The 27160-nt window shown below is 38.6% G+C and overlaps 1 protein-coding gene across 2 annotated transcripts in view; it reads left to right on the plus strand.

The window, feature by feature from the left end:
- LOC111578245 (cilia- and flagella-associated protein 46) overlaps positions 1-27160 on the plus strand; it is a 66999-nt gene that overhangs the window by 31334 nt on the left and 8505 nt on the right. The window contains exons 22-54 of one of the 2 annotated variants that reach the window (XM_035954920.2): positions 649-830; positions 1106-1237; positions 1327-1489; positions 2843-2915; positions 3167-3302; positions 3393-3576; positions 3852-4005; positions 4651-4874; positions 4991-5107; positions 5453-5614; positions 6022-6170; positions 7922-8020; positions 8096-8156; positions 8650-8802; positions 9103-9303; positions 9402-9508; positions 9883-10065; positions 10660-10798; positions 11805-12002; positions 13551-13739; positions 14729-14836; positions 18118-18297; positions 18518-18691; positions 19415-19512; positions 19857-19933; positions 20604-20785; positions 21064-21170; positions 21724-21794; positions 22307-22480; positions 25312-25391; positions 25782-25842; positions 25974-26006; positions 26978-27077. In XM_035954920.2, the coding sequence (XP_035810813.2) occupies positions 649-830; positions 1106-1237; positions 1327-1489; positions 2843-2915; positions 3167-3302; positions 3393-3576; positions 3852-4005; positions 4651-4874; positions 4991-5107; positions 5453-5614; positions 6022-6170; positions 7922-8020; positions 8096-8156; positions 8650-8802; positions 9103-9303; positions 9402-9508; positions 9883-10065; positions 10660-10798; positions 11805-12002; positions 13551-13739; positions 14729-14836; positions 18118-18297; positions 18518-18691; positions 19415-19512; positions 19857-19933; positions 20604-20785; positions 21064-21170; positions 21724-21794; positions 22307-22480; positions 25312-25391; positions 25782-25842; positions 25974-26006; positions 26978-27077 (4451 nt within the window). The remainder of the gene's footprint in view (positions 1-648; positions 831-1105; positions 1238-1326; positions 1490-2842; positions 2916-3166; positions 3303-3392; positions 3577-3851; positions 4006-4650; positions 4875-4990; positions 5108-5452; positions 5615-6021; positions 6171-7921; positions 8021-8095; positions 8157-8649; positions 8803-9102; positions 9304-9401; positions 9509-9882; positions 10066-10659; positions 10799-11804; positions 12003-13550; positions 13740-14728; positions 14837-18117; positions 18298-18517; positions 18692-19414; positions 19513-19856; positions 19934-20603; positions 20786-21063; positions 21171-21723; positions 21795-22306; positions 22481-25311; positions 25392-25781; positions 25843-25973; positions 26007-26977; positions 27078-27160) is intronic. The other variant, XM_035954921.2, reaches the window with a different exon arrangement.

Below are 27160 nucleotides of genomic sequence, written 5' to 3' on the forward strand. Positions count from 1 at the left end.
TGTTCAGATTATGATTATCAGAGATTTCTTTGACATGAGCTGCACTGTCTTTGCTCTGAGGGGGATTGTTCTCTCTGAAAACTTCACACTGCTTGTTCTCCTTCCCTCCTTCCTCCACTACATTCTTTTCTTGTCCTCATTTTCTGAATTGTATCCATTCTTCCCTTTCTCTTTATCTCCTGCTTTTCCTGCTCTTTCCCTATTTTTTGCTTTTCCTCCCGTCTTTGATTTTCTTTGTCCATCCATTCATTTTTTTCCATTCTTTGCACCTTTTATTTACCTCTTACTTCATGCTTTACTGCATTACTATTCCATGCATGTTTCCTTTGTCCCCTGCATAACTTCACTTTCTATCTACCCTTCTTCTTTTTTGTTTCACTCCTTTTTCTTGTCAATTCCTTTTTATTTCTGTCCCCTCTCTTTCTTCTGCTTTCTGTCCCGTCATCCTCTTTGTGTTTTCTCAACTTCTCCCACTTTGTGCTTGCATTACTTAATCCCACTTCTGTTCTACCGTTTCCCTCCTTTGATTTAATCCCTTCCATGCTTGCCCCTTGTTTCCCACTCCTCCCTCTCTTCTTTTGCCACCACCCCTTTTCCGTAAACACTTCTATTTTCCTTCCTTTCCATGTTTTCTCTCCTCGCCTAAAGCTGGTAAGCATGGCGTCTGAATGCAGTTGGTCCGATGCTGTGGTGGAGTTGCAGGTGTGGTGCCAGCTGGCTGCCTTCTGCCACTATGTCAAGGACCACAGCTTGGTTTTGAGCTGCACCAAAAGTGCTCTGCAGCTGGAAGACACAGCAGCAAAGAGTCTCAGTACCATGCCCTGCGTTTTGTAAGTGTAAAATCCTCTTATTCACTTTAACAGTGAGAGAATTTTAGAAGTACCTGTAATTTTTTGTCTAATTATTAAACATAGGCAAGAAAGACTACACTTGGGAGCACGTGTGAATTGCTATGGAAAACACTACAGTTAGGTTAGCATTGCTTTGCATTTTGGCGTGAAGTTCAAAAGTGTAAATTAAGTTGCTATGATCTGTCAACTGTACAGTCTGCTTGATTGATTGCTTGACTTTGATTGATGGTTAGTAAATTTCCTTATATCTGCAGGTATGGCCCAACTGCAGTGAATGAGATGCTGAGCAGTGCAGCCTGTTTGAGGGGTTTGAGCTTAGTCCATGAGTCCAGTGGAAATCTACATGTTTACAAAGAAGCAATGAAGGTGCTTCTGTCCAGTGTCAGGTACTGTTCAACTGTTTTCTCTCTTAATCTGCTCCTGTCATTTTTAATTTCATACCTTATATCAGGTTGCTTCCTTCTCTTGTCCATAGCTTTGCAGAGAGCGCGAGCAACCTAGCATTGTGTGTCACAGCTGCCAAGCATTACTGGAACACTTGTCTACCTCTGACACAGAGCCCCGAGGAAAGATGGCAGCTCCAAGAACACCTGGAGAAGATACTTAATGCCCTGAGTCACACCACCAAACATGAAAATGTATGATTTCCCGTGTAGCCAAATTTACACTGGCACTTCATTCATATACATTCTTGCAATGCTTTACAGCTAAAGTGGGTTTTTTATGCTTACTCAGCTCATCATACAATTTCTGTAACCTTTCATAGTGTGAATTGGTCATACCTGGGTGAAGCCATTGTAAATTGATCAGACAAAAATGACCCTCTACATACATAAAAAACTAGAAGAGCTATACAAATGTTACAGAAATAGAAACCTTACACATTTAACAAATACATTTTATGTCTATATAATTATAGCATTTGTTAAAATATTCTTCAGTTCGCTTTGTAGGAACTTGAATCCTGTGTAGATACTTTGCATTTTTCCTTGAATGGATCTGTTTTTCTGCACCTGCCACTTTGCAGAAGCAATGAAACAGCACAGCAACAATGAACACCACAGAAGCACAGTCTGCCCATCTACCATGAAAGTCGCTGTTCCAGCCCCTTTCCAGCCCCAGCATCAGACAAGTCTCTCCCAGAACTTTTCACTTTTAGTTATGTCGGCTGCTGACAGGACAAAAGTTCTGCCAAAAAAAGTATTAATAACTGAAAGAAGAGCAAGAGAGCAAAACAAGAATTGAATGACAGCCAGAACCGACATTTCATCTCCTGTTATTTTTTACATTATTTTTTTTACCGTTTCACTTTTTGGTCCATTTTTTTCATTTACTTTTTTTTTTAGAAGTTTATTTTGGTTGCTATCAAACCAAAATAAATAAATAAATGGCTGTCAAAGTTCTTAAATGTAGTCTGTTATATTTAATTGATGATAAATTTGATGAGAACTTTTCTTTAGGGCGCTACAGGAGAGAACTTGTGGGTGTGCTCAATTGTGCTAAACAATCTTGCCAGCTCTGCTTGTGGACAGGAATCCAGCCAGTGGGATAAACAGTTGTTCAGCTGGGAAATAACTTGAAATCTATAATTAAAGGCGGCTTATGTGAGAACTCAGAATGATGTTCGTCTATGGTGTTCTTTCCTACTTGGCACTGCTCTGAAGCAGTGCTGCGAAAGCAATAAGTAGTGAAAAAATGTAATCTAACCCCTACAGTCATGCCTTTTCTTACTTTCTGACTTGATGTAAATTTTTTTCTGTATGGGATACCCAAGTGGGCACATCATAGCCAATTTCCTCACATGGGTTTCTGTACCCAGCAGTGTTGCTGGCTCTGGGTGTGAAAGGGGATTTTTAGAGACAACAGGGCAGAGAATGTACAGGGCAAGGTCAGATAGCAAATTATCTTTTATCTGATCACTGAGCTCTCAGTATGACCATTCCTACCAACACTAATACCCAAGTATCATTCCCTTCCCTCTTCTATTTCAGAAACACGCCAAAGTGAAAGGACTGCTAACCTTGACAGCACCGCCTCTTGCAGCTTCTGAGCATGGAGTAACACGTATGTGCTGAAAGGATCCTTAAATGTTTCAGCTATAACATGCTTTCTTTTGCAGATGGTTTCGTGGTAATTTTTGCTTTTGCCACTCCCCGAAACCTCTTATTTATGTTTTGACCGTATACTTAGGCAGCTTAATTTTTGATCACAAAATGATGACCACACACTTACTTACTTTTAGTTACAGATCAATATTTAAAGTAAATATGTCTCTGTGTATCTGTTTGTGTATCTGTTTGTGTATCTGTGGGTAGATGAAGAGCACCTAACCCTGAGGGCAGCTATTTACAGCTTGTTACTCCAAATCCAAATTGACAAGGCAGACTTTGAAAGTGCTCTGCAGCTGCTGGACAAAGCAATGAAAGACATGCCTTGCACCAGACACCGACTGTAAGTGAAAAACCACTGGGGAAGGAGATGAGAATGACTGGAAAGATCCATATACAAGCAGGCATCTTATTGTTCTCTTTGTTTTCACAGACCTCTGCTTAAATATCGTATACTGGTGAAAGCACAGATGGGAGAAAGTGTCCTGGTGGACATGCAGAAATTAGAAGATGAAGGAGAAGAATGCTGTTCATTTATGTGGCACTGGGTGGCACTGCGTGCTGGCAGTGTAACTCAACAGCTAACCTGCTACCAGAAAGCCATCACCTCTCTCACGGTAATACCTCTGCTCTGGCACCATTTTTACATCATCACCAAAAGATGATACATCATCGAATTAATGATGAAATAGATGATGCTGAAATTTGTTGTGTTATTTAATTGTTGCCATGGAATTCATCATATTATTTTCTGTGTAGCGGTTTGAGCTGAAGAAAGGCAATATTTCTAGCAAATGCTTGAGCACCATCATGTGGAACAAATGTGTCATTACAGCTGTTCCTAAGTACAAAATTGTAGATTAACTTATATTTCTATGCCATCTGTTTGCAGAGCACAGAGAGTCGGTGGCAGAAGGTCAGCATTCTGCTCGAATTTGGAGAGTGGCTGTACCGTCACAACTTCCCCAAAGCAGATGCCCAACACCAGGTTCAATGGGCCATAGACATCCTTCTACACTTAGAACCTGAGCAGCGAGGAGGACCAGGTCGGACTCACTGGCTCATCTTGTTCATTGTATCATGTGACAACTGTCACTGACTAGTTGTTTTGCTAATTATGTTCCTTTGCACTCTAAAATCTGTAGGGAAAAATAACATGTTCTAAGAACCCCCTTGAGATACGCATGTGGGAATGGGCTGCAGACATCTCAGGGGTCCTTGCATATTTGCACATGTGCCTGCATACTTTCATTTTAGGGAGTCCCTGATGTTTTACGCTGTATTAGTTTAGCATAGGGAATAAGAGCTTTTTGTTAGTTGCATCAGCACTGGAACTCTTTGTACTTTTGCTCCCTTTGTAAACAATAAACCAAGTAAATAATTTTTCAGAGGAATACGAACTAACCATACAGTGGTACAGCTTTCACAAGATCCCATGCGGGTACCCACTGAAAATAACATAACAATATTTAAAAGACTGCTGTAAGAAGTCTTTTTAGTCTCCTGCTATGAGCCTCATTGAATATTCCCTGAGAGACAAACTAAATACTTCAGTAAAACCTCTGTATTATTGGCTTTATTTGTAAGAGATATATGACTGTACTTGCCGACTATTGAATATATCTGTCTTGTTGCTTGTTACTGTTTTTGTCACATTAACTTTTAACTTGCTATATGTATGTTTCCTCCAGAAGATGAATCCATTCAGAGAGATTTGAGCTCTGTGAAATGTGAATCCCAGGTGGGCATGCAGGACTTGATATTCACACAAAATTTGTCCAGTCTGATAGAGGTGCGTCGCCTTGACTACTTGATACAAGCACACACTGTGCTCGCTGTCATGGCAAGCAAGACTTCACCTGAGCACCAGCTCAACCTGCTCAGAGCCTACACCTTTGTACTCCAAATATGGCAGGTACTTTGTCTTCAACACTACCTCTCAACTCTGATAATGTGGAGAATAATTCCCATGCAAATTATATTTGAGTTGAGCAATGAATGCACATGTGTGTGCATCATATTTCACCACAGGTTTCTATGGCAGTGGCTTGTGAGATTTCCAGTGAGATGACAAAGAGTCAGGCAGTCCAACCCCTTCCCTCTGCTGGATCCAAAAAAGGCAAAGATAAAGGCAAAAAAGTGAAAGCTGTAAGACCTACAGCTCATATCTGAGTCTGCACTTTTAAATTGTAATACAGTTATTTGCCTTCCCTGGAAATTACTGCTCCCAATGTTCACATAATGTGTCTCCCAACTATGTCTCATAATTATTCATGAGTTAAACATTTTATTGATTTGGTGGAAAAAAGTCGAGGAAGTTACCATATAATACTTGACACTACATGACACAACACTGGGTAATATGCTTATTATTCACATAAACTATTTTCAGCAATACATATATTTTTGATAGGTATTTACTGAACTTAAGTGCTGGCTGCATGTTAGCTATAAAATCTAAATGTCAATTCTGTGTCTCATCTGTTTTACCAGCCCACCCCTGCAGAAGAAAGACCTAAACCCATTGTGTTGGATCTGACACTTCCTTCCTCCCTGAGGGACTGGGCTCGCTTCGTCTGTCCTGACCAGGCCAGGCAGATATTCAGAACCAACAGCAGCCTCCACTCTATCAATACACACAGCATTACAAACCAGGCATGACTACATCTCTCCCTCTCTGACATTTCTCTCAGTGTCATAACAATGTGCCATCTGTGGTACTGTCTCTGATTACAGTTTTTTTTGTTTTTTTTTAACACAACAGAGAATGTGTCTGATGGCTGTATACAATCAAAGTTGCAAAAAGCAGGGACTTAGTTTGGTCATTGCAGATCAAATTAAGATTTCAGAAGGAGTTGAAACCCCGGTCTTCTAAATTTAACATGTATTAAAATCACCACTACTACTGCAATGGGATGGAAATCAGGCTGAAAATATTACTTTTGAAATGGAGCTTCAGTCAATTTGTATTCTGATCAAACACTTGGTGATATTGATACGTGCTTTTTTGTGAGCGTGTCCCATATTTATCTGTTTCATTTCTCATATTTGTTTGAATGTAGGCTCAAAGCCTGTTTTATCTGGATCTGCTGGAAAGAGAACTACATTCACTTTGCCTTGACCATTTAAACCTGCCCATAATGCATCTAGCTGAGACTATTGCCCATGACCTTCTGGATAGGAAGAGCCTCTCTGACCTCTACCGACTCAGGTAAAAACATTAATGCAATGATTTCATCCATCCTAGTCTTTTTTGAGGTCTTGCAGAGCTTCATATGAGAAAGGTATTGTGTAAAGCCTTTTGTTTGTAGTTCAAGAGGGAGCTGTGTTACATAAACTGCTTAATGCTTAACTGTGTTCACTCGATAGTAGCTCATTTTGTTTGTGTGTTGTTTGGTGCTAAACAGTGCTTCTGTGCTGTTTTTGCTGAAATTAGCTGCCTGGTACACAAGTTAGATGGTGACAAGAACAGTAAGACTGTAGCAAAACATTAAAGGGTAATACTATGCTTTAATAACTTTTTTTGTTGTTTACATGTGTTTGGAAGTACTGCCACATGTTTTTTTTTTGTGGTTCCACAAGAAGCTGTACTGTCTGATACTTTAAGTGGTGTTGCATGAGTCAGTGTTAGTTTGGTTAGATAACTACAAGTATGAGAATGGAAGAAAATGTTAAGGTGTAGAGTTAGAAAGAGGTGAGCCTACCGGTAATTTGTAGCATCGGGGCAACATTGGCAACTGGTAACATAAACACCCCTAAATCTCCAACAAAACTGTGGGCAGGACACCCTCAAAGTAGGTAATCTACAGTATATAACAGAAGTGAGCAATGTCACTTAAATTTCAAATGATGTAATTCACTTTCAGTTCCTGCATTACTTCTAAGATGAATAGAACAGTTTAGATTTAGTTTTGAAGACAGCCTCAGTCCTCAGCATGGAGCATACCAAAGTCTTTTGAAAGTATGTACTGGCATTCTTCAAAGACAGTTCTTTTCATCTGCCCTTTGCTGGAGCGATTTTGTTGCTTTATGTTTCTCTTTAAAATACTAGAGAGGTGTCTTTGAATTGAAGTCAGGCAACATACCTGCTCAGGTCATAGTTTGTAGTTTTAGTTTGTATTTTTGTCTTTAGAAATTCTTGTGTGGGATTTATTATACCATATCTCACACACACACACACACACACACACACACACACACACACACACACACACACACACACACACACATATATATGGAATTTACTTCAGTGTCTGAGCTGTCACAGAAACTCAGATTTCCATTCATAACGTGTGCGACGTCTGAAGCTCTTATTCATTTTTTTTGTTTGTTTTTTCACAGCCAGATTGTGCAAACAGCACACTGCCTGTAGCATCATGTCAGGAGGACAGCAATTGTGGCTTGCATTAGTGGTACTGTGGCTTATTCTATGGCTTATTCTATGTCTCTTGTTTCCAGCGTCTTAAGTGTGTCAGTGAGTGCAGATGTACTGTTGCACTGAGTTTCTACTTTGGGGCCTGCATTTTCCAACCTAGTCTTTTTGAAGTATTTGTTTGTAATCATTTGGTTAATAAGAGAAAATACTATACTTGTTAACTTGATACAGTTAACAGTTTCGAATCACTTGACATTTAAGTGATACTGCACAGGGGTGCTCAAACTACTCTTATATACTTTAGGTTATATTTTGAAGTGTTTCAACTTCAAATGTTATAGAAGTGCATATGGAAATTCAGAGAAATACTTAAGTCAGGACATTTCCAACACTTTAATTCAATTTAATTTATTTTAATTGTGTGCCAGTGAAAAATAATGATTTTACTAAAGTCAGCCGTCAAATGGCTGATTTATCTAATTAACCAAAGCCTGGGGGCGCACAGAAGCCTCTGAGAAAACTGTGGCACCATTAGTTACTCAGTAATTCACTTTCATGTCCTTGTTGCTCTTTTTCTACCTTATTAGAATTGTGAGGACCTGTGTCCAGCTGGGTTTGGAGGCACATTCACCATATCAGGAGAAGATTTTTGACTTGAGTAGAATTCAAGAACAAGAGCAAATGAGGTATGTGAACTCAGATCTAAAGATTTAATGTTTGTACATTTTTAATAACCTATGATATCATTTTCATGGCTGCAGGTGTCGCAAAGCCATAGCTCTTTCACAGGAAGGAAGAAGCCTTCACAGATCTTATAACCAGGTCAGCTGCTTCTCACGAGATAGATCCATCTATGTTTTTATTTTGCCATCTGTACTAGTCATTCACAGGGCTTTAAAGGTTAAACAAATGACCATTATGATGAAATAACTTTTAATTTACTGTAATTTTATTACTGCTTAGTGGATGATTGGCAAGCACCCACACGTGACTTATACTAGAGGGAGAATTTTATTGTATGCTGTAATTAGTACTTTTATAATGTAGCAGTTGGTTATGACAGATTAATATATGAGGCTTTGATGGTAAAATTACTTACCTCATAAACCTGGGAAGAATGTTAACTGTTAAATCAATCTTGTACAGTGACTCTTTTTTATGATAATTATACATGGTTATCACTTTTCTTTGCTTCTATCCTTCTCCGTAACTGCAGCCTGTTATTTGTGTGAACTTTACACTATAACATTATTTAAAATCAGTTTGAGTCAGTTCTTTAAAGTATTATTTGTCCAATAACATGGTGATTTTTCAGAAAGTAGAGATGAATGGAAAGGCTGTGTCTCGGAGACAGAGTATGGATTTGTGTGCTCAGGACATTTGGCTGGACAAAGCTGAGGTTTGCCTCAGCATGGGGCTTTATCAGTCAGCCAGGCAGCTCCTGGCAGAGGCCTACCTGGTGTCTACGGTGAGTAAAAAGAGAACGAGATTACAGTGTCAGACAGTGACAAAAAGTCTCCCAAATCAGGTTTAATTTAAAAAAAAAAAAAAATAAAAAATAGAAAGAAAATAATTATTTTACTATCCTAGCATACCATGTTGTACATCTGCAACATAACAAACATTTTTTCAATAGTACTGTATAGAAAATGTAAAAATTGGAGCATGCTTATGCTGGCAACAACGTTTTGCTCACTTATACGGTATTTTAGAAGTATGTACTGCAATGGTTCTGCTAATATACCCAATTATGACTGTTTTTGTTCAGGAGCTGGGAGATCAGAATGCAATATCAAGAAGTTTGCTCAGTCTGGCCTCTCTGGCTTGTAAAGAACAGAACCATGCTGAGGCTCTGATCCTGCTGGATAAAGCCCAAGCCCTGGGTGGGGATGAGGAGTTCTGGTACCAGTTTACCCTTACTAAGGTCACAGCTGTAGTGGGCCAGCGAGACCAAGATTCACTAACCAAGGTATAAATTTACCACCTTTTATAACAATTCTTTGCAAGACAATTATCATGTGTTTGTAATGAATATAGTTTCCCATCATTCTTTTTTTTCTTTTATAGGTTGATCAGATTATAAAACAAGGCTGTGAGGCTTTGAACCTCGCTCTGGAGCAGCAGGCAAACCAAGTCCCAGAGCTCACTTTCTTAATTACTTCATTAGAAAAGAGGTAACAACAAACTTCCCTGGTTACCTGGTAAATCGCAATTTTTTTTGTTAATGACTGGCACTCTCTCTATGATTTTTTTGAATCATCTTCAACAAAACTTTTAGTGTCATTTTAGATTTCACCACAAAAACAGCTTCGTTTAAATGCGTTTGCGTATCCACATCAATATTTTTCCCAAACAACTAATTTTAACTAATGGAACCTATGTTGTATTTTGACATAACATGTAGAAAAATCAAGTGTAATGCATTTGAGTCATCTATTGAATGTCATATGTAAAATGTTCACCCAAACACACTCTTTCAAGGAGTGCCCATTCTCAATATGTAATTTATTTACTCTTGTTGTAATGCTGTGTGTTGGCTGCGTTTTAGAGGTGCTGTGGAATACATGTGTGCAATCGATGGGGTGGAACCTGGAGAAAGACTGGGCGCTGAAGCTGTCCAGAGGCTAATTACTGCCTGTGATACACTGAGAGAGTGTGCCAGAGCTTTCACTGAACTCAGCTGCAGAGAACAAGCAGCAAAGGCATATGCAGAGTATGCACGTGGTCTGAGGTCAGTCAGTAGGCCGTTACATTAGACCTGAATTTAGCTAAACCATACTGTATGCAATTTGCAAGTACACTTTTAAATACATCGTTGCCTGTTGATTGATGTGACTCATTAAATTTCTGAAAATCAGCAACTTAAGGCTGAATTCATAATATAGTATAGCACATGCAGCAAACTCCATACACTATGTTATCTCATACTCTTATATGCTTTGGCTCATTTATGGTCTCATTCTGTGTGTTTTATGGTCCTTGTGTCCCCCCCTACCTCTCTATCTCTATCCCTCCACCTTTAACCCTCTATCTCTACCTCTCTACTTCTTCTGTCCCTCTCAACCCGCCCGGCCAGCAGGCAGATGGGTCCCCCCTCATAAAGAGCCGGGTTCTGCTCAAGGTTTTTTTCCCTGTTAAAAGGGTGTTTTCCTTGCCACTGTCGCCTTTTGGCTTGCTCTGGGGGTCAGGCATATGGGTTCTGTAAAGCACCTTGAGACAATTTGACTGTAATTGGCGCTATATAAATAAAATTGAATTGAATTGAATTCTATTTATGTTCTCTGTCTTTATCAATTCTTTAACCTACACTACTATTGTTCTGCAGAATCCTAGCCAACGATTGTACTGAAATAGAGGAGAAACAGCGTTTCCAGCTTGATGGCCTCTTCCACATGCAGCTCGCTATCACAATGCAGGAACATGTGGTGCTAAATGTTCAGAGCCTGCTCCCCCCTAAAGAGGAGGTAAATGAAGTGCACACATGTTCCTTGAAAATCAAGCCTTCATTGTGAGAATGTCTTCTCAGAAACCTTTGAAGACATTTCATCTCTCACATGTTCTGAGAAACTTTCTGTCTTCTATTGTCAACATTTTTCTCCTATCACAAACTGCTAACTTTTGAGAATACTGATCAGCAGACAATGTGGCTAAAATAAAACTTGCTTTCAACAGCTGTGGAAGTGCATTTGCTTGGCTGTTATAATCTTAGAGTGTAATTGCCAAGGACTTTGGCTAAGATTGTTGGCTGATTAAGGATATGTACAGATGGCAACATTTTTTTTATCCTATTTAGAAAGTCTCTGAAAATGTTTTTCAGCATTGAGGGAAGAAATAATTTTCTGTGAAAATGACAGAGAGAAAGACTTTGTTTTTGCTGTCTGAATTTCAGACTAAGAAGTCTAACTGACAAGATCAAAATTAAGCTGCTGCTCTGGTGTCACTGTCATATATTGAGGTTCTTGCTTGTCAGATATTTTGACCAAATATTTGTGAGTGTTGCTCATTTTATCTCGTGCCACAGTTTAACTACTAAAACACTGTTAGATGTCAACAACAGATGGATGTTAGACTCCTCATTTTATCCAGACATTGTGCACACTCTGACACAGACGAGGTTATCTTGAAGGCTTCAGTCACAGAGAGGGACTTGATAACGCTGGCTGCAGCTTTAATTTACATTTTGGAAGAAACATTAATGAAAGATTAATTGATCAATGCTAACACCTGCTGCAAGTCCTTGTTCAACTGAGTTTTTAATTAAATCTGTCAATATTTGACTCAGCCATTGGAGGCTGGAGGCCAGTTGTAGCACTGTGCTTTCAGCAGATGGTGCTGCTGCCCGGTACAGCGGAAGTTTTGACATCCAGCCTGCACTGGAAAGAAAAGACATTGACATCTTACTTATTAATTGATCTTTATGAGCTGGGTAAACACAGTTTGTTTTTACACTGGTGCTTTCATTATTTTCAGAATCACGGACTATCACTGGCAGCCATGCAGAGGCTGTTGCACCTGCGACTGGCCCTGGCAGAACTTTGTCTGACCATTCTGGAGGAGCACTGTGCTAAAGAGACATGCCAGGCTCTGGCCCGGGAGGGGAAGACCCTTGCTGAGATAGCACTGGAGGAGTTTACATGCCCCACACCTGAGCCCAACTCTACTGAACAGGTTAGGTAGAAGACAAACATACAGCCTAGACCAAATGTGAAACTCATATCTATTTAGACATGGTCAAACTAGCCCTTCAATGCCAGTTAATGGAATAAATGAACAGATTGTGCCAAAGCACACACATTCTAGCACATTAACTGCAATAACTGACAATTACTAAACTGTATGGGGATAGCCCTTCTTTTAAAGGAGAAACCTGTCATTATTTGTATGTTTTTATTTTCTGCAAATCAAAAAAATCACTCCTGAATTTATCCTGCCCACGAATACAGTGTACACTTCTATTGTTATCCAAATACATAAAGGGCATTGCATTATGTAGTTTCTTACAATGAGCATGGCCAGTGTAGTTCGGCACATACGAACAAATTAATTGTTTAAGCAGTAGTGTTCTTAACAGACCTGAAATATATGTAAAAAAATCAAAATACAAACTTGCAATAAGAGTCTGAACAACAAAAGAAAAGGGCATTAGATGTAAACACAGATATACCCTAACTCGGATTTGCCCTGTTTGCCTAAATTCATTTAGGGTTTCACCCAGAATTAATATGGTGCAGTACAGAACCGGCAACAACAATGTTCTACAAAACATTAATTTACATAACTTTGCAAAACACACATTGAAGATCAATCTTGATCAAGTTTGGCGTTCTCTGTCAACCAGTAGTTGGTTGCCTGTCATTGCCACTAGAGGGTGCTAACATGCAAAGTAACACCAGGCAGTTTTGCCCTTCATAAACCCATCATCTGTGATCAAGTATTTTGTGGCTCATCAGCAAGCGAAGTGTTTTCTCTTATTTCAAAGATTTATGTGAGATGTCTTGCTAGAGTGCTGGTCTCAGGAGAGCTAGTTATAGTAATTTGTGTGCATAACATGTTTAAAAACTTGCCATGGTTCTTGGTCAACCATTTACTTTGTGCTACTCCAAAATGCTCTTCAGAGAGCTAAATAACAGACTAAGGAGTTTTCTGCTTATCATCTAACATCTATGGCATTTAATACATCATGTTATTACGTTACATATGGTTCTTGATATTGCAGTTTAGAAGTAAAAGCAAACATTCAAATTCTAGGTTCACCAGTTAGACTCCCCTAAAAGTCCACTCACTTGAGACTTGCACTACATAAAAAATTAATCCAATTTGACTTGTAATTCCCAGTGAACACATGTTTGGAAAGTCTAAGTTACTAGCAATAGTATTGCCCAGAACTTTGAATTGGAAATGAAAAATTAAATGAAATGTAAAATGACAATGCTTCATGTTTTCCCCACAGATGACAATCATGCTCCTTCTGAACAGCTTTTGTAACCGCTTATCCTAGTAAAAAAGAAAAGACCGTTCCTGGCAACATAGATTAAACCTGCATCAACATCTGCTTCCAGTTGCTCTGCAGCCAAAATTTGAACATCAGTGAATGCATCCAATCAAATTTAGAAGTTTCTCTACCCAGATACCTGTTTATCAGATGTTAGAACAAGTAAATATCTCGCCCTCACTCATCTCCTCATTTCACCTTAATTTCTTGTGTTCCTCGTCCAGGAATGGTTGAGTGTGGGCAGAACCTTGGGGCAGATGGCTCTGCACCAGTGGGCAGCAGTCAGCTCTAACTCCTTGGACAACATGGAGATTAAAGCTCGCTGCCTGAGCCTGATGGGAAAGTACCTGAGACTCCTGGCTGTGCAGGAGGAGCCTATTTACCTGAATGCTCTCTGGGAAACACATAAGCAGGTAGACGGCACAAATATTCACATATGAAAACTTACAAATAATCCAAATGTACATATGCAACCCCAAAAGGTAAGAAAGTCAGACAGTTTGAATTTAGAAATGTGAGTTGTGTTGTTGAAAATACAGCACTAAGAACACAAAGAAATCACTGTAGTCATGGAATCTTACTCAGTTACTGGGAGATAGAAATACAGATAACCAAAAGACCTTTTTAGGATGCAGATACACATATAGGCGGGTGTAGATTTCATGAGAACATTGGTGGGGATACATTAAGCAGGAAACTGGTTGTCCTCCCCTCCAGGAAAGTTTTAGTAACAACTTGAATGCACTAATTTGTTGCTCTTCTGCATCAATATATAGTTAAAATACATTGATACAAAGTAAAAAAAAATAAAAATAAAAGTAAGTAAAAACCAAATTCAGTAACCAAGTGACCAATTTAAAATGTGGAATATAAAGCAGTAATGCTCTCAGACATTATGTATTACGTTAAAATATTAATTCTCTTGTAGATGAATTTTTCTTTTTCATTATTATCCCTGCTAAGTCAACACACATGCAAAAATCATTTACTCTCATTTTTTGCGTCTTTGGGTCAGTAACCTCTTGTATGTGGCACCTTTTATTATCAATGATAAATTATTTAGTCTTAATGAATCTTTAACCCACTGACTTCAATGGTTCATATGTTTCCATCCCACAGTCATTATAGCATTTTTTAAAAAGTGTTTTCATGTTTTTTATTGAGGAGGTATATGCTTGCGGTCCTTTGAAATCTACACCTATTAAGAAATAGGTGCCCCAATGAGCAAATGGCTTGGAAAAAAGTTGCAACATGGCTTTACAAGTTTATGGTGATTAAGATGGATGTCTGTTTAAGACATAATTTAAGATAGAGAAGCTTAGGTCATCTTGGTTTGCAATCATGGAGGAATTTTATACTAATCACGATCATTGTTCTGTGATTTTCAAATAACTTTGTACAGAAGGAAGTCTGGTCTGAACGTAACGCTGTTTCCAGAAAGGAGAAGAATTCTGAGAACGACAGTGAATCAAGCCAAAAAGAGCTGGGAATGATCTCTGCTGAGCAGCAGGTACATACCCTCTGACAAGTGACCCAAACACTCCGGACTCGTCTCTAATCTGAGGTCTTTATGCTGAAATTCTTTTCACATCTCAAATCCTTCAGTGGGAAATCTATGGGCATTCTCCATAGTTCTAATATTGAAAGTGAGCACTGAGAGATCGCCTGTCCACATAAAACTTGGTGCAGAATAAAATGGGGACAATGTATTATTTATGCAAGAACATTTTGGAATGTTAAGTAGTTGTAAAATTGACTTTTGACATAGATGTCTGCTTTGAGATTAACTATAATGAAACTAAATATATTATCTCTAATATCAAGGTGCCATTTGAATTTTATCAAAATGAGATAATCACCTTCACAGACAGCTTTAATCACATCATATATTGTGCATTTGTCATTAGGGAGCTTAAAAAATAATTTCCAAACAGAATGACTTTGAACTTTCAAAACTCACTCAGACTAGAAAACTGTAAACTGTGCTTTTCCTTCTAAACTATTTTCATGATTCACAGTGTAAACATGGACTTAAAAGCATTCATTAAAGTAGGCCGAACATTAGAAAGAGGCTAGAACTGTGAAGACCAATAATGCCACAGCTGAAAATCGTGTACAATGTTGCAGAGCCCTGATTGTGACTTTGACTTTCATCATGTACAAATAAGAAAGTTTTAGAAATGATTTCACTGACTGCTTGATAGTCAAGTCTGTTTCATGGCTTATTAGAAAATATGGTGTTAACCTTTACATCAGATGTAATGCCAACTAATAAAGAAATAACTACAAAATAGTATTACATAAGTTTGACTTCAGGGATAGCTTCACATTTTTCAAGCGTGTCCTAAAACAGTACTCACATTTGTACCTTTCAAGAGTTATTGATTGCTGTAATTGTTCTTTTTGTCCTGACTGTCTGTGAAGAAATCCTTTCTAAACGGGGTTCTAATCTAAGTGATGGAATTCTGCAGTTCAGCTGCAGCTAATACTATTTGAGGCTTCAACAGTCTTACCTCCTTCAATGGACACATAAAAACGTAATTAATGTTTTAAAAATAACTTGGAAAAATGTGAATCTGTCCTTAAAGTAAAGAGGTCTTTGGTCAAATATATTTGTGCCCATGTCATGGATGACTTATGATGATAACTTGGAGAGATATATAGTTTATTGATTGTGTTGCTATTTCTAAGCGCTGGGTGCACTTTCACAAAGAACTCATATATACCTGCTGATATTTCATTGTGTAAGGCATATTGTACACACTTTTTGACACATTGCACTTGTGGCTACTGCCTTTGGAAGCTGTACATTTCAAGAATGGTTGATGTTGGTGCATTTCAATTTCTTACATTTTATCATGAAGCATGCACAGTGGCGTGCAAAAGTGCTCCCCACCCCAGAAATCTTCTGGTTTTGCATTTTGCATTTTTAAATTATTGCTTGTTGAAGAATTATTGAAAACCTTTATCAACCCTGTGAAAAAGTACTTGCCCCCCTGAATCCCTTGGTCCACCCTTGGCAGCAAAAACTGCAGTTAAATGTTTGTGATAGCTTGTGAACAGTCTCTTACATCACACTGGAGGAATTTTTTTCCCCCACTTGTAGCAATATTAGTATGTAGCAGAAATAGCCTCATACATGAAAATAGAATAATATGTAGCAAAAATGTGCCTAATGCAGCCACACCACATGATTGTAGAAACTACACTTTATGATTAAAACCGCACTTATCAGGGCACCACTTAGGTATTGAATCTAGGCCCCCTAAGAGACTTTTATCAAGAATATTCCAGGTTCAATAATCTTTAATTAACCAACTAATTGCCTTCTTGTATTGATCAGGCTCATAATCAAAAGTCGTGAGCTCTGATTTCATTGACCTCCAGTTCCCCAAACAAATACACAAACATTTATTAACTAATACCATGAACAATGAGCAATGACCTAAAAACAACAGATAGTGAATAAATGCAGATAAACAAACTAACTAAGTATCATTGTCACTGGAAGCAGTTGATAGAAAGGTGATGAATTTAGAATCACTTGGGAATTGGTGGACAAACTTTAATGTTCTTTTTGGTCAGAAATAGTATGTACCTTGCAACTCTCCCATGAGTACCATTTTCTTCCAGAGTCTTCCTTGTTGTGGAATCATGTTAATGGACCTTAACTGAGGCCAGTGAGGTCTGCAGTTGTTTAGGGGTTTGTCCAGGTTCTTTGTAACTTCCTGTATGAGATGTCGATACGCTCCTGGGAAGGTTCAACACTTCTCCACTGTTCCATTGTTTCTCCATTTGTGAATAATGTCTCTCACTGTGGTTCTCTGGAATCCCAGAGCCTTAGCAATGGCTTTGTAACCGTCCACACTGATAAATGTCAATGAGTTCGTTTCTCATCTGTCCTTGAAACTCATGGTATCATGTGCTGCCTTTTGAGACCTTTTAGCTACTTCACAATGCCAGACAGGTTCTATTTAGTGATGTTTACATTCAGCCGACCTGGCAGTAATTATATATGAGTGTGGCTGGTGAGACTGAACCCAATTGCTAAATTCATTTGGTCATTTAGTAGATTAGTTGCTAATTACTTTTTTTTTTTTTTTTTTTTTTACATAGGATAATGAGAGCTGGGCAGCATGTTTCTTTCAATAAATGAAGTCATCATTTAAAAATTGCATTTCCTGTTTTCTTGACTTATATTTGTCATATATTAAAATTTGTTTAAATATGACAAATATGCAAAAATAGAAGATTTCTATAGAGGGGGTCAAATATTTTCACACGGCACAGTACATACACTACCGTTCAAAAGTTTGGGGTCATCCAGGCAATTTCATGTTTTCCATGAAAACTCACACTTTAATTCATGTGCTAACATATTTGCACAAGGGTTTTCTAATCATCAATTATCCTTTCAACACCATTAGCTAACACAATGTAGCATTAGAACACAGGAGTGATGGTTGCTGGAAATGGGCATCTATGTAGATCTGTAGATACATAGATACCCTATGCAGATATTCTATTATAAATCAGCCGTTTCTAGCTAGAATAGTCATTTGCCGCATTAACAATGTCTAGACTGTATTTCTGATTAATTTAATATTATCTTCATTGAAAAAAATGCTTTTCTTTCCAAAACAAGGTCATTTCTAAGTGACCCCAAACTTTTGACCGGTAGTGTATATGTTTTTTGATTGATCATTTATGCGTGCATTTATTTTCTATGAGTAGAAATACTCATCTTTCTACATGTTTGTGTGTGTCTATATTTGTCCTTATTTGCAATAGAAAAGGAATACTGCCCAACAAATATTGGTACAAGCCAGTAAAGCACTGGCAGAGGCCACCAGTTTGTGTCTCCAATACAATCTGCCCTCCTCCATCCTGGCTGATGCCTCTCTAAACATGTTGGAGTGTCATGGCCAGTCTGACCCTGCAGTGGCAGGCCAATACATTGCCCTGTTTCAGGTACACCACTGCATCAGTTCACATGTGTCTACATATGCAGGCATTTTCCTTAGTTTGCAGTGTTTGTAGAATGCATACAATTTACATGCAAAACATTCAGTTGCATCTGTGCCCTCATATTATGTTCTTACTTGTGTTATTCTTCAAGACATCAGCAGCACCTGCTGAAGTTTGTGCTATTACCAACAGCTCCTTCATCAATCTTCTGCTTTAATCCCAGAGCTGCTGCACTGTTGCTGTGATGACTGAGGTCCTAAGTTCTGCCTGTGCTGACACCGGAGTGTCCCAACTCTCTGCTCTGCTCAGCCTCCGCAGGAATCTGCTCTTCTCTCAGGAGGAGAGGCCCAGCAGCCTGCTGAAGGGAGTGGAGGACTCCCTCAACAGCCTCTCCAAGGTACTGGGTCACCAAACATCCACCACTCATGATTTATGGATGCTGTCATTACCAGCTTGGTAAATTCCCTTGATGGAGGGGCATAATATTGGTGCTTTGGCATTCACTCCAGGTGTACTGTAGGATTCCAAAATCACACAGTGTAGTGGAATTGGGAAAACATATTTTGACTTAAAGGTTCTTATGTGAAACTAACATGTCTAGTAGCTGGTATATGAGACAGTGGTTGGATGAAGGATGACACTTTTGCTATTCCAGTGCAATGTTGAATGTCATTTAGGTCTATTCTTGCATAGTCAGACTATTCCTCAGTGCAGAATGATGTGACTGCACCTCATTATCATTCTGCAATAGGAAAAAAATGCTGTGTGTGTAGTGAGCAGAGCTAAGTCAAGGAAAATCGACAGTGCCCCCTCAAAATAGTGATGGGAAGAATTGTTTTAGTGCAAAACTTGCATGCCACGAGGTGACCACTGTCAATACAATGACTAATTCACAGAAAAAATTACAATTACAAAACATCACAATGCCTGATCGTTTTTCAAACTCCTCCTTGACACGCTCTACAGAGAGCATACTTTGCAGTATCCTGTGCAATGGGCATTTTCATATTCTAAGAGCTTACCTTTTATGATTTCTGAAATTATTTCTTTGAATAAGTGGAAAAAACATGTACAGTATACTGCAAAATTTGTGATCTTGAAATTACTTTCGGATTTACAGGTGTTCAGCCACCTGACCATCAATCCAAACCACTTGAGCATCCTAGGAGAACTCCCACTCAACCTGAAGATCTTGCTGCTTCAGCACTCTGAAGATTGGTAATTTATTTTTTGTCCTTCTTTATTTTCTCATTGTATTTCCCTTTCTTTGATGTGATGTAAATTCTGTCTTTTATCTGGCTCTCATAGTATCATGGTACATTAGCAAATGACTGCAGGTCACATAAGTCGCATAAAGTTTAGGTTGCAGTCACATCTTGAGCAGAAGGAGCCTGCAATATGGTAGACCTGCGACTACAGGGTTGATTGTTAAAGCTACTCTGTTAGTATTTGTGAATGTTGCTTGCAATGAGAGTTGTTTTAAATGAATGTGATGCAGTGCATACTGTATACAGAGTACATTTTTTAAATGTATCTTTGAGTGTTGGTGGATTTGTTTTCAGGTCAGAACTTTATGGCGCCTTCTATGAGATGACCAAAGCTCCAGAAAATCAAAAAGGAAAGACTCCACAAGTTACAGGTTTACTACTTTTATATTTTTAAGCTAATGTATATATCATAAAGAGCAGTCAGACCTTCTACTTGTATGTGGGATAAAGGTCAATTCAAACATAACATTTATTTTGTTTATATATATGTTATTTTGTGCTACGTCAAATATGTTCCATAGCGCCAGATAAGATGGTCTTCATTACACATGCAGTGTTGTCAGCATTGAAACGGAGTCAGATGAATTTGGATTCACCATATAATATTTATCTGCAAGGCAAATGAAAAGTTCAGATTTAATGAAGACGAGGAGAAAGGAAAAAGAACGAGAAATATAGAAAAATATGATTTTCCTTTGACCTCTTTGCGACTGGCCTGGCATGGAAGCCCAGCTTTCATTAGTCATCACAGCATATTAGCATACAGTGTTACCCGTTCACATGGCCTTTCCTCAGACTAGTCTGAGAAGTTGTAGGAGTAAATGAAAGGGGAATATGCTGCATCTACACCCATGGCCTGAGAATGAGGACAAACTCATTAAAAACACAGAAAACACAGTGAAGAAAAAGCATGTTGCAGCAGATGAAGAGAGAGGGAGAACTTACAAAAGAAGCATGATGAGGAGGGGTTGGAGGTGCTCAGGGGGACCAATTACAAAGGCTGTATGTGTCTGTGAGTATGCATGTCTGATTGTGTGTCAGCTCCTGTTGCTACAGGTACCCTGATGTGCTCTAGGATGGCCAAGGTTTCAGTCCTGCCGCAGGCTCTGCTAGCACTGAGGGAGCAGACTCGGGCTTTTGGCCAGGAGACCAGACATGCCCTCTTCAAGGAAGACTCTTGGCACAGAGTTAAGGGCAGGCTGGATGCCTCTGAGGAGCATAAGGTTTTTCTCCATGTCTGTCCTGTTCATACCTCTGCCCTTTTTTCATTCTATTAGCTCTACCAACTGCAAGCTTCATAAATAATCTTACTCCACTCCAATTATTATCAACTCATGCCTCTTCTCGCTTACTAAGGGGCCTTGGGACAGCTGATTTTTACATGCAAGCCATGTGTAGCTGAAAGAAATGTGTGCCCGAAAGTAATCGGTGCCTTGAAACAATAGCATTGAATAACAGCTGCGGACTCTGCCTTTGCTTTTTTTCTTGCCCTTCTATACAGAAAACTGCAGGCGGAGAAAAGTTGCCACCTTCCTTCACAAAAATTGTACAAGATATGGAAGCTTATTTGAATCCACTTCTCACACAGTTTGACTTCTCTTGCTTAAGGTAAACTGCACATTCAGATCAGATTCAGCATTTTGTCCTCTACAAAGGCTTGACAAGTTTCATTTAGCTTTTTTAGCCTAAGGAAGGAAACATTGCCACTTTGAAGTCAAGATTTTTAATGTTATAAGTCTGCAGTTACTTATCAAAGGAACTTTTGCATGATAGTGGTGGGTATGGTTTGAATTGTCTTACATGTCTGAGTTCTTTGTATATGCCCTTGTTTATACTGTATTACCATAGATCTTTCTCATAGCAGACATTTTGACTTGTCAAACACAGGTGTATCAGTGCCAGTATCCTGACTTTGTGCATGCTTCCAGCCTAATTCTAAATGATTTCAAGCCTTTATTAATTGTAGCTGTGGCAAGTATTCATGCACACTGTAAAAAAAATCCATTCAAGTGTACTCAGCAGACTTGTGTGGCTACAAATATTAGTTGGTCAGGTTTGTTCTATTCTCTGAATACACAGATGCATGCAGCCTTATGGGTTTGCCGCACATAAGATAGTGTAGTCCTACTGATCCTCATTTGTTCTTATCTCCAACCATCAGGCCACAGGCGGCATCACTACCAGTCCCTGAAATGACCAAAGGCAAAGATAAAGAGGAGAAAGGGAGCTCAGGTAAAGTTCCACTGCATTAGATGTGTCTCTGATGCTCTAGGGGCATTGTGGTTATTTTTACAGTACATTGTATGATCCACCATTGCAATGACTGCTTTGATTCATGTATGTTGTGGGAATTGGCAGCCAGTGCATAGGTCTCTTTTCAAACAGGCTGCAGTTCATCCCTCTCAGGCCAGTGTTTTTGCTTTAAATGTGGTTTTATGTGATACACATTAATGTCCACCCATAACGTGACATTTCAGCACTTATACAAAATACAGTGTAGTGCCCCTAAACTGTATGTTAAAGTGTTACCAGTCCTTATTTTTGGAGCAATCACTCTATCTATATCAAGTATTGTATCAGTTGTTTACTTCATAAGTGAAGCCATAATTCCTTAAAGGTGGTTGTGCCACAACATCTAAATGATTTTAAGATTTAAAAAAAAAAAAAAAAAAAAAAATTGCACTGTTGTCAAATATGTAATACATGTGAAACTCACTGTACTTTTATGTGTGTGGTATATACAGTTAAATTACCAGCTGAACCAGGGGAATATATGGTCATACTGGCAGACAGGAAGCTGCTGGAGTTGCCACTGGAATCTTTGTCCATCCTGCAACAGGAGGGCTTAAGTTCGGTGTCACGAGACTTTTCACTGCAGCTTTTCTACACCCGCCATAAGAGAGAAGAACCACAGAAAGGTACCAAAGTACATATCAGTACATTTTAAAATATTTATAAGCACTACCCAGAGATTCCTGACCATTCCCAGAAATTTGTCAAATATTCTTTTTATTATTATTATTATTATTATTATTATTATTATTAAATACACAGGCACGCGCACAAATGAATACAGAGGCGAATGTGTACAAAAATAGAAAAACTATTTTATTATTCAAAAATATGTCCAGCACACAACACACACTAATTTTAATATGAACGTAGTTATTAAAACTGGAGGTTACACATGCCCTGCGCAGCTATGGAGGGAGAAAACTTGATTAAAAGAGCCAGAGAATACAGCCACAGCAACCTAAAGTTAAACAAAACACACCGGGAGAAAATGACACTAAACTCGAACCAAGCAAAACGACACAAAACTAGGTCAAACGACTAGAAACTAAAGGAAAGAAAAGCAAAAAGACAAGGCCACAGAGGTAAAGCTGTAATGAAACAACAAAGAAATGTTTAACCGCAATAAAGCAACTTAACAATAACAATAATCATAAACAAACATTTCGGTTACCTCGGCTGTCCAACCCTACAATCTCATGACAATGCCGCTAAGCCGGGACACTGTCGGCAGACTCCACACTGTAGCCACACAACGCTGGTCTTAAAAGAAAAAATAATTTTAATACAAAATCCAAAGCTTACCAGTGTTTCGCATGCGGCACAGCGTGTACCTGTCCAGAACATTCCAGAAGTGCACTGGATGTACGTCCGCCGGTCAATTTGAACTCCGGGTACAACGGCCAAGCCAATCATTAGTTCACCCCCACAGCTGTGAGGCATGACAGCTAGTCAGCCGGTCACATCTGCATCATATAATTCCTCATCATATTTCAGTGAATAATAGCTTACAGTTGCAAAAGCATCCGGATGTCAGGTATTACACCGCAGGTAGCCATCCAGAGAAATGGAATTTGTTCAGCAGAAAAAGGTCATTTCACATCCTGCTAGCATGCAGAACTTCATGCAGACATCCATGAACACCACAGCCTGCCTTTCTAAAGTGGATGTCCATTAACTGTGGCCATTTTGCTGTGCCTGCTAGAACAATTTAGAATCAGGGCGGTGGGTTTCATTGTGCAGGGGTTGGTGGTGTCTATGGGTAACTGTTTGACTGTGCAAATCACGCTTTAAATTTAAATGGCAGCATTTGCTCAGGCTGTCAGCCCAAAACACAAAACCAGATTATCACAGAAAGGCTGATGCTGTAGACTTATCCTTATGTCTTGAAGCGCCTTTTGCGGACACCTTTGAAAAAAATAGATACAGACTTTGCTGCTGCTGGACCCAACAATCTCTGATCTTTCCCTTTTCCTTTAATCCTAATGAGAAAGAAAAACATCACTTTGTTGTTCATAATACCTCTATATGTATTTTTTTCACCCCGCATATCATTCTCAATATGATTTCATAGTAGAAACAGTGTAGGGTTGAGAAGCAGTTCAAATGAAGAGCCTTAAGCAAAGTTACCACAACACACAGTCAAGTAGTGTAAAAGGATTGTCTAATTCAATACTGTTAAACTGGAAGTGCAGCATTTACTCTTGTTCTGCATAAGTGTCTCCAGTTTGGAAAGATATTTCTTTAAACTTACTCTAAAGTAAAAATATTGGTCACATATAAATCAGCATTTCTTTCACAGCTTCCAGTCACATCGACCCTCACACCCCTAGGGGTTTTTATTTTTGAGGAGAACTATGGTCCCAAATAAAATCTGGTTGGTTTTTGACAATGATGTTTCCATCCTTGGGGGAATATTTCACATGAATATTTTGGAAAGAATAAAAGGCGTAGAAAGAGCACTGAATCTGATCCAGCAGATATCTCTACCTTTTTAAAGGTTGAGTCATGTGCATCACTTGAGTCACTGTTCAAAGGTTAAGCTAATGTGAGCGCGTATGTTTGTGCCACTTGACACTTTTATATGCCACCGACAAGAAAATACAAGAACATGTTTTTTTAGGACATCTCGTCTGGATTAAATACATGGATTTACAAAAAAAGTTTTGTTTTTTTTCTCGATATCATTAACATAATTTTGACGTCAAGAAAATACAGTGTCTGAAACCACTTTTGAAAGGGGTATTTATTATTCTGTGCAGTGTGTTGCATGAAGTCCACTCAGGGCAAATTAGGACAAACTACAAAAAGATTGTCTTCTGATGGGAAAAATCTTGCATTGCCACTGCCACAAATTTTGCTGTGTCTGAGAGTTTCTAAGTCATTAATGGGAAGTAATTTGAACTAGACATTCTTTGAATGATTTTCCATTTGATGCCTAGTAGGACCTTCACAGTGATGTTCAGTTTTTAAAAATTGCTGGAATTTTTAATCCTTAAGTTTTTTGATTGGTAGAATTAACTGTGCCAGTTTTTTTACTGTAAAGACAAGGAAACACTGTCAATTATGGAGACTTTAAAAAAAAACAAACATACCAACACCATGTGGTCAGTGATGCTGTATGATTAGTGCAAGCTGAGATCAAACATTTGGTTTGACAAAAATAACTTTAAGATTACTCCTTGCTTTGTCTGACACTGTTGATTTAACCCACTTTGAATCTAATTAATGTGGTAATTAAATTGAGAATCAATTGAAAAATTGATTTGTGGATGCTTTGATTTGCAGAGGGTATCAGGTGAAACTAAAAGGAAATTTTTAGTTCTTCACTCATCACTAAATGTCATTGACTTTGCCGACACTGAGAAACTATATTTTTTCCATTACCAGTCCAAACGCTGTGTAATCTACCCCGCAGGCAAACATATGTGTTAATTCTGCTCCCTGTTTGTCGCAGTTGAAAGTGACAACAAAAAGGAGACCAAAGGTGGCAAGGGAAATAAGGGGAAGGGAGATCAAAGCCAAGCCATCAAAGTGGTAAGTTCACTAAATTAATCTGTGCCTGCCAGATAGAGACAGCAATATTACTTTTGCTGTCAGCCCTGGCAATTATTGAAGTTCCTCCCGCCTCTCTTTTAACTGTGGTTTTTCAATCAATTACATAATGTGTTTTCATAAAGATCCTACTTCTGGCTTCGTAGCATTTATCCTCCATCATGCACCACTTCTGTTTTTTTGGTCCGATTTCATTTTCTCTGTCTTAAAATCCACTTGTATTTTCTGTCTTGTACCTATTTGCAGATGTACACGTACTAAAGAAAATATTTGTATGTGTTTGTATATCTTATATTTTATTTATTTACTTCCAATTTGTATGCTTTGTTGAGCTGTGCTTACTTGAATAAATGAAATCTGTTGTTTACCCAGATACCTGCCAATCATGTGCTGCCTTCTAACACCTTCCCAATGGACACACGTAACTTCAAATGTATCTTTTTCGAGAATGTTCTTTCACAATTTGTTTTAAGTATTATGTCTAGGTCTGTATGTTAGATGTGGATCCTATAATCAAATTGTACCCTTTTACATGTATCATTATTCTTAACTTGTCATTTGAAGATATTGTCAACCCTCACAATGAAGGCCATCTAGGTACGTATATTGAACTGATTCAGATGAATTACATGTATTTTCACAGAGAAAATGATTCAGTATGTGCCTTACATTATATGCTGAATGCATTAATTTATTGGTGTGTTTTTGTGAAGGGTGGAAATATACTAGGTTAAAATGTTTCCTTAACTTCAATGGCAGTACTGTACAGTATCTGCTTTTATTTTACATTCTGCTTGGGTGGTGGAACTGCATGAGCAGTGGTGGGAATTTTAAGGTTCAAAAAGCTAAATTCTACAGTGATTAATGTTCTCTTTTAACCATATTACAACCACACATTAAGACTATACAGCAGCTCATGCTGTACACCAATCAGGCATAACATCATGACCACCTGCCTAATATTGTGCTGGTCCCCCTTATGTGGTCAAAAATGCTCTGAACCATTGGGGCATGGACCAGAAGACCTCTCACGGTGTCCTATGGGTTCTGGAACCTGGACGATGGCAATGGATCCTTTGGGTACTCTGGGAATCAAACTTGTTTCACTGCATCCTGTTGATGCTTGATCAGAAAGGAGTCTTGGAAATTTGGAGCTCAAATCAACATCTTGGGCGATTGTATTGTTCCTCAAGATGTTCCTGATTGATGTTTTTGCGATGTAGTGGGGTGCATTTTGCTGCAAGGGTAGGCCGGTGACATTTAGGATTGTTATTTGCATGAAAGAATATGCTTGTTCTGGGACAGTGTTTATTTGGATGTCTAAGTCTCATCAACACAGATGCCAAAATCCAAAGTTCTCCAGCAGAACACCATATAGTACTAATATGATCAATGTTACTCACTTCACCTGTTAGTGGTTGTCATGCTGTGGCTGATCAATGTATATGTCTTCTCCTCACCACTCAGTCGTTTAAAGCATGGATTTTAAAATAAAAAAATCCTGCTATTGTGACCTTTTATAAACCCAGATGCAAGGGTTTATATTTTTCTGTTGTTGTCTCTATAAGCCGCAGGAGGGACTAGTCTGAGCATGAGGATGAAGGAGATTTTGGAAACCCACAGCCAGCATTTCACCCATTTGTGGGAGGGCAGCAAACACACACCCAGGTTTGAATCTTTATGTCAAGCAGCAATAGCCCTTTTTTCATGGTTTTTGCATTAAGCAGGCCGGCAACCTACTGTATTTATTA

The sequence above is a fragment of the Amphiprion ocellaris genome, chromosome 16 (assembly GCF_022539595.1).
Source record: "Amphiprion ocellaris isolate individual 3 ecotype Okinawa chromosome 16, ASM2253959v1, whole genome shotgun sequence".
In the NCBI taxonomy this organism is placed as follows: Eukaryota; Metazoa; Chordata; class Actinopteri; family Pomacentridae; genus Amphiprion; species Amphiprion ocellaris.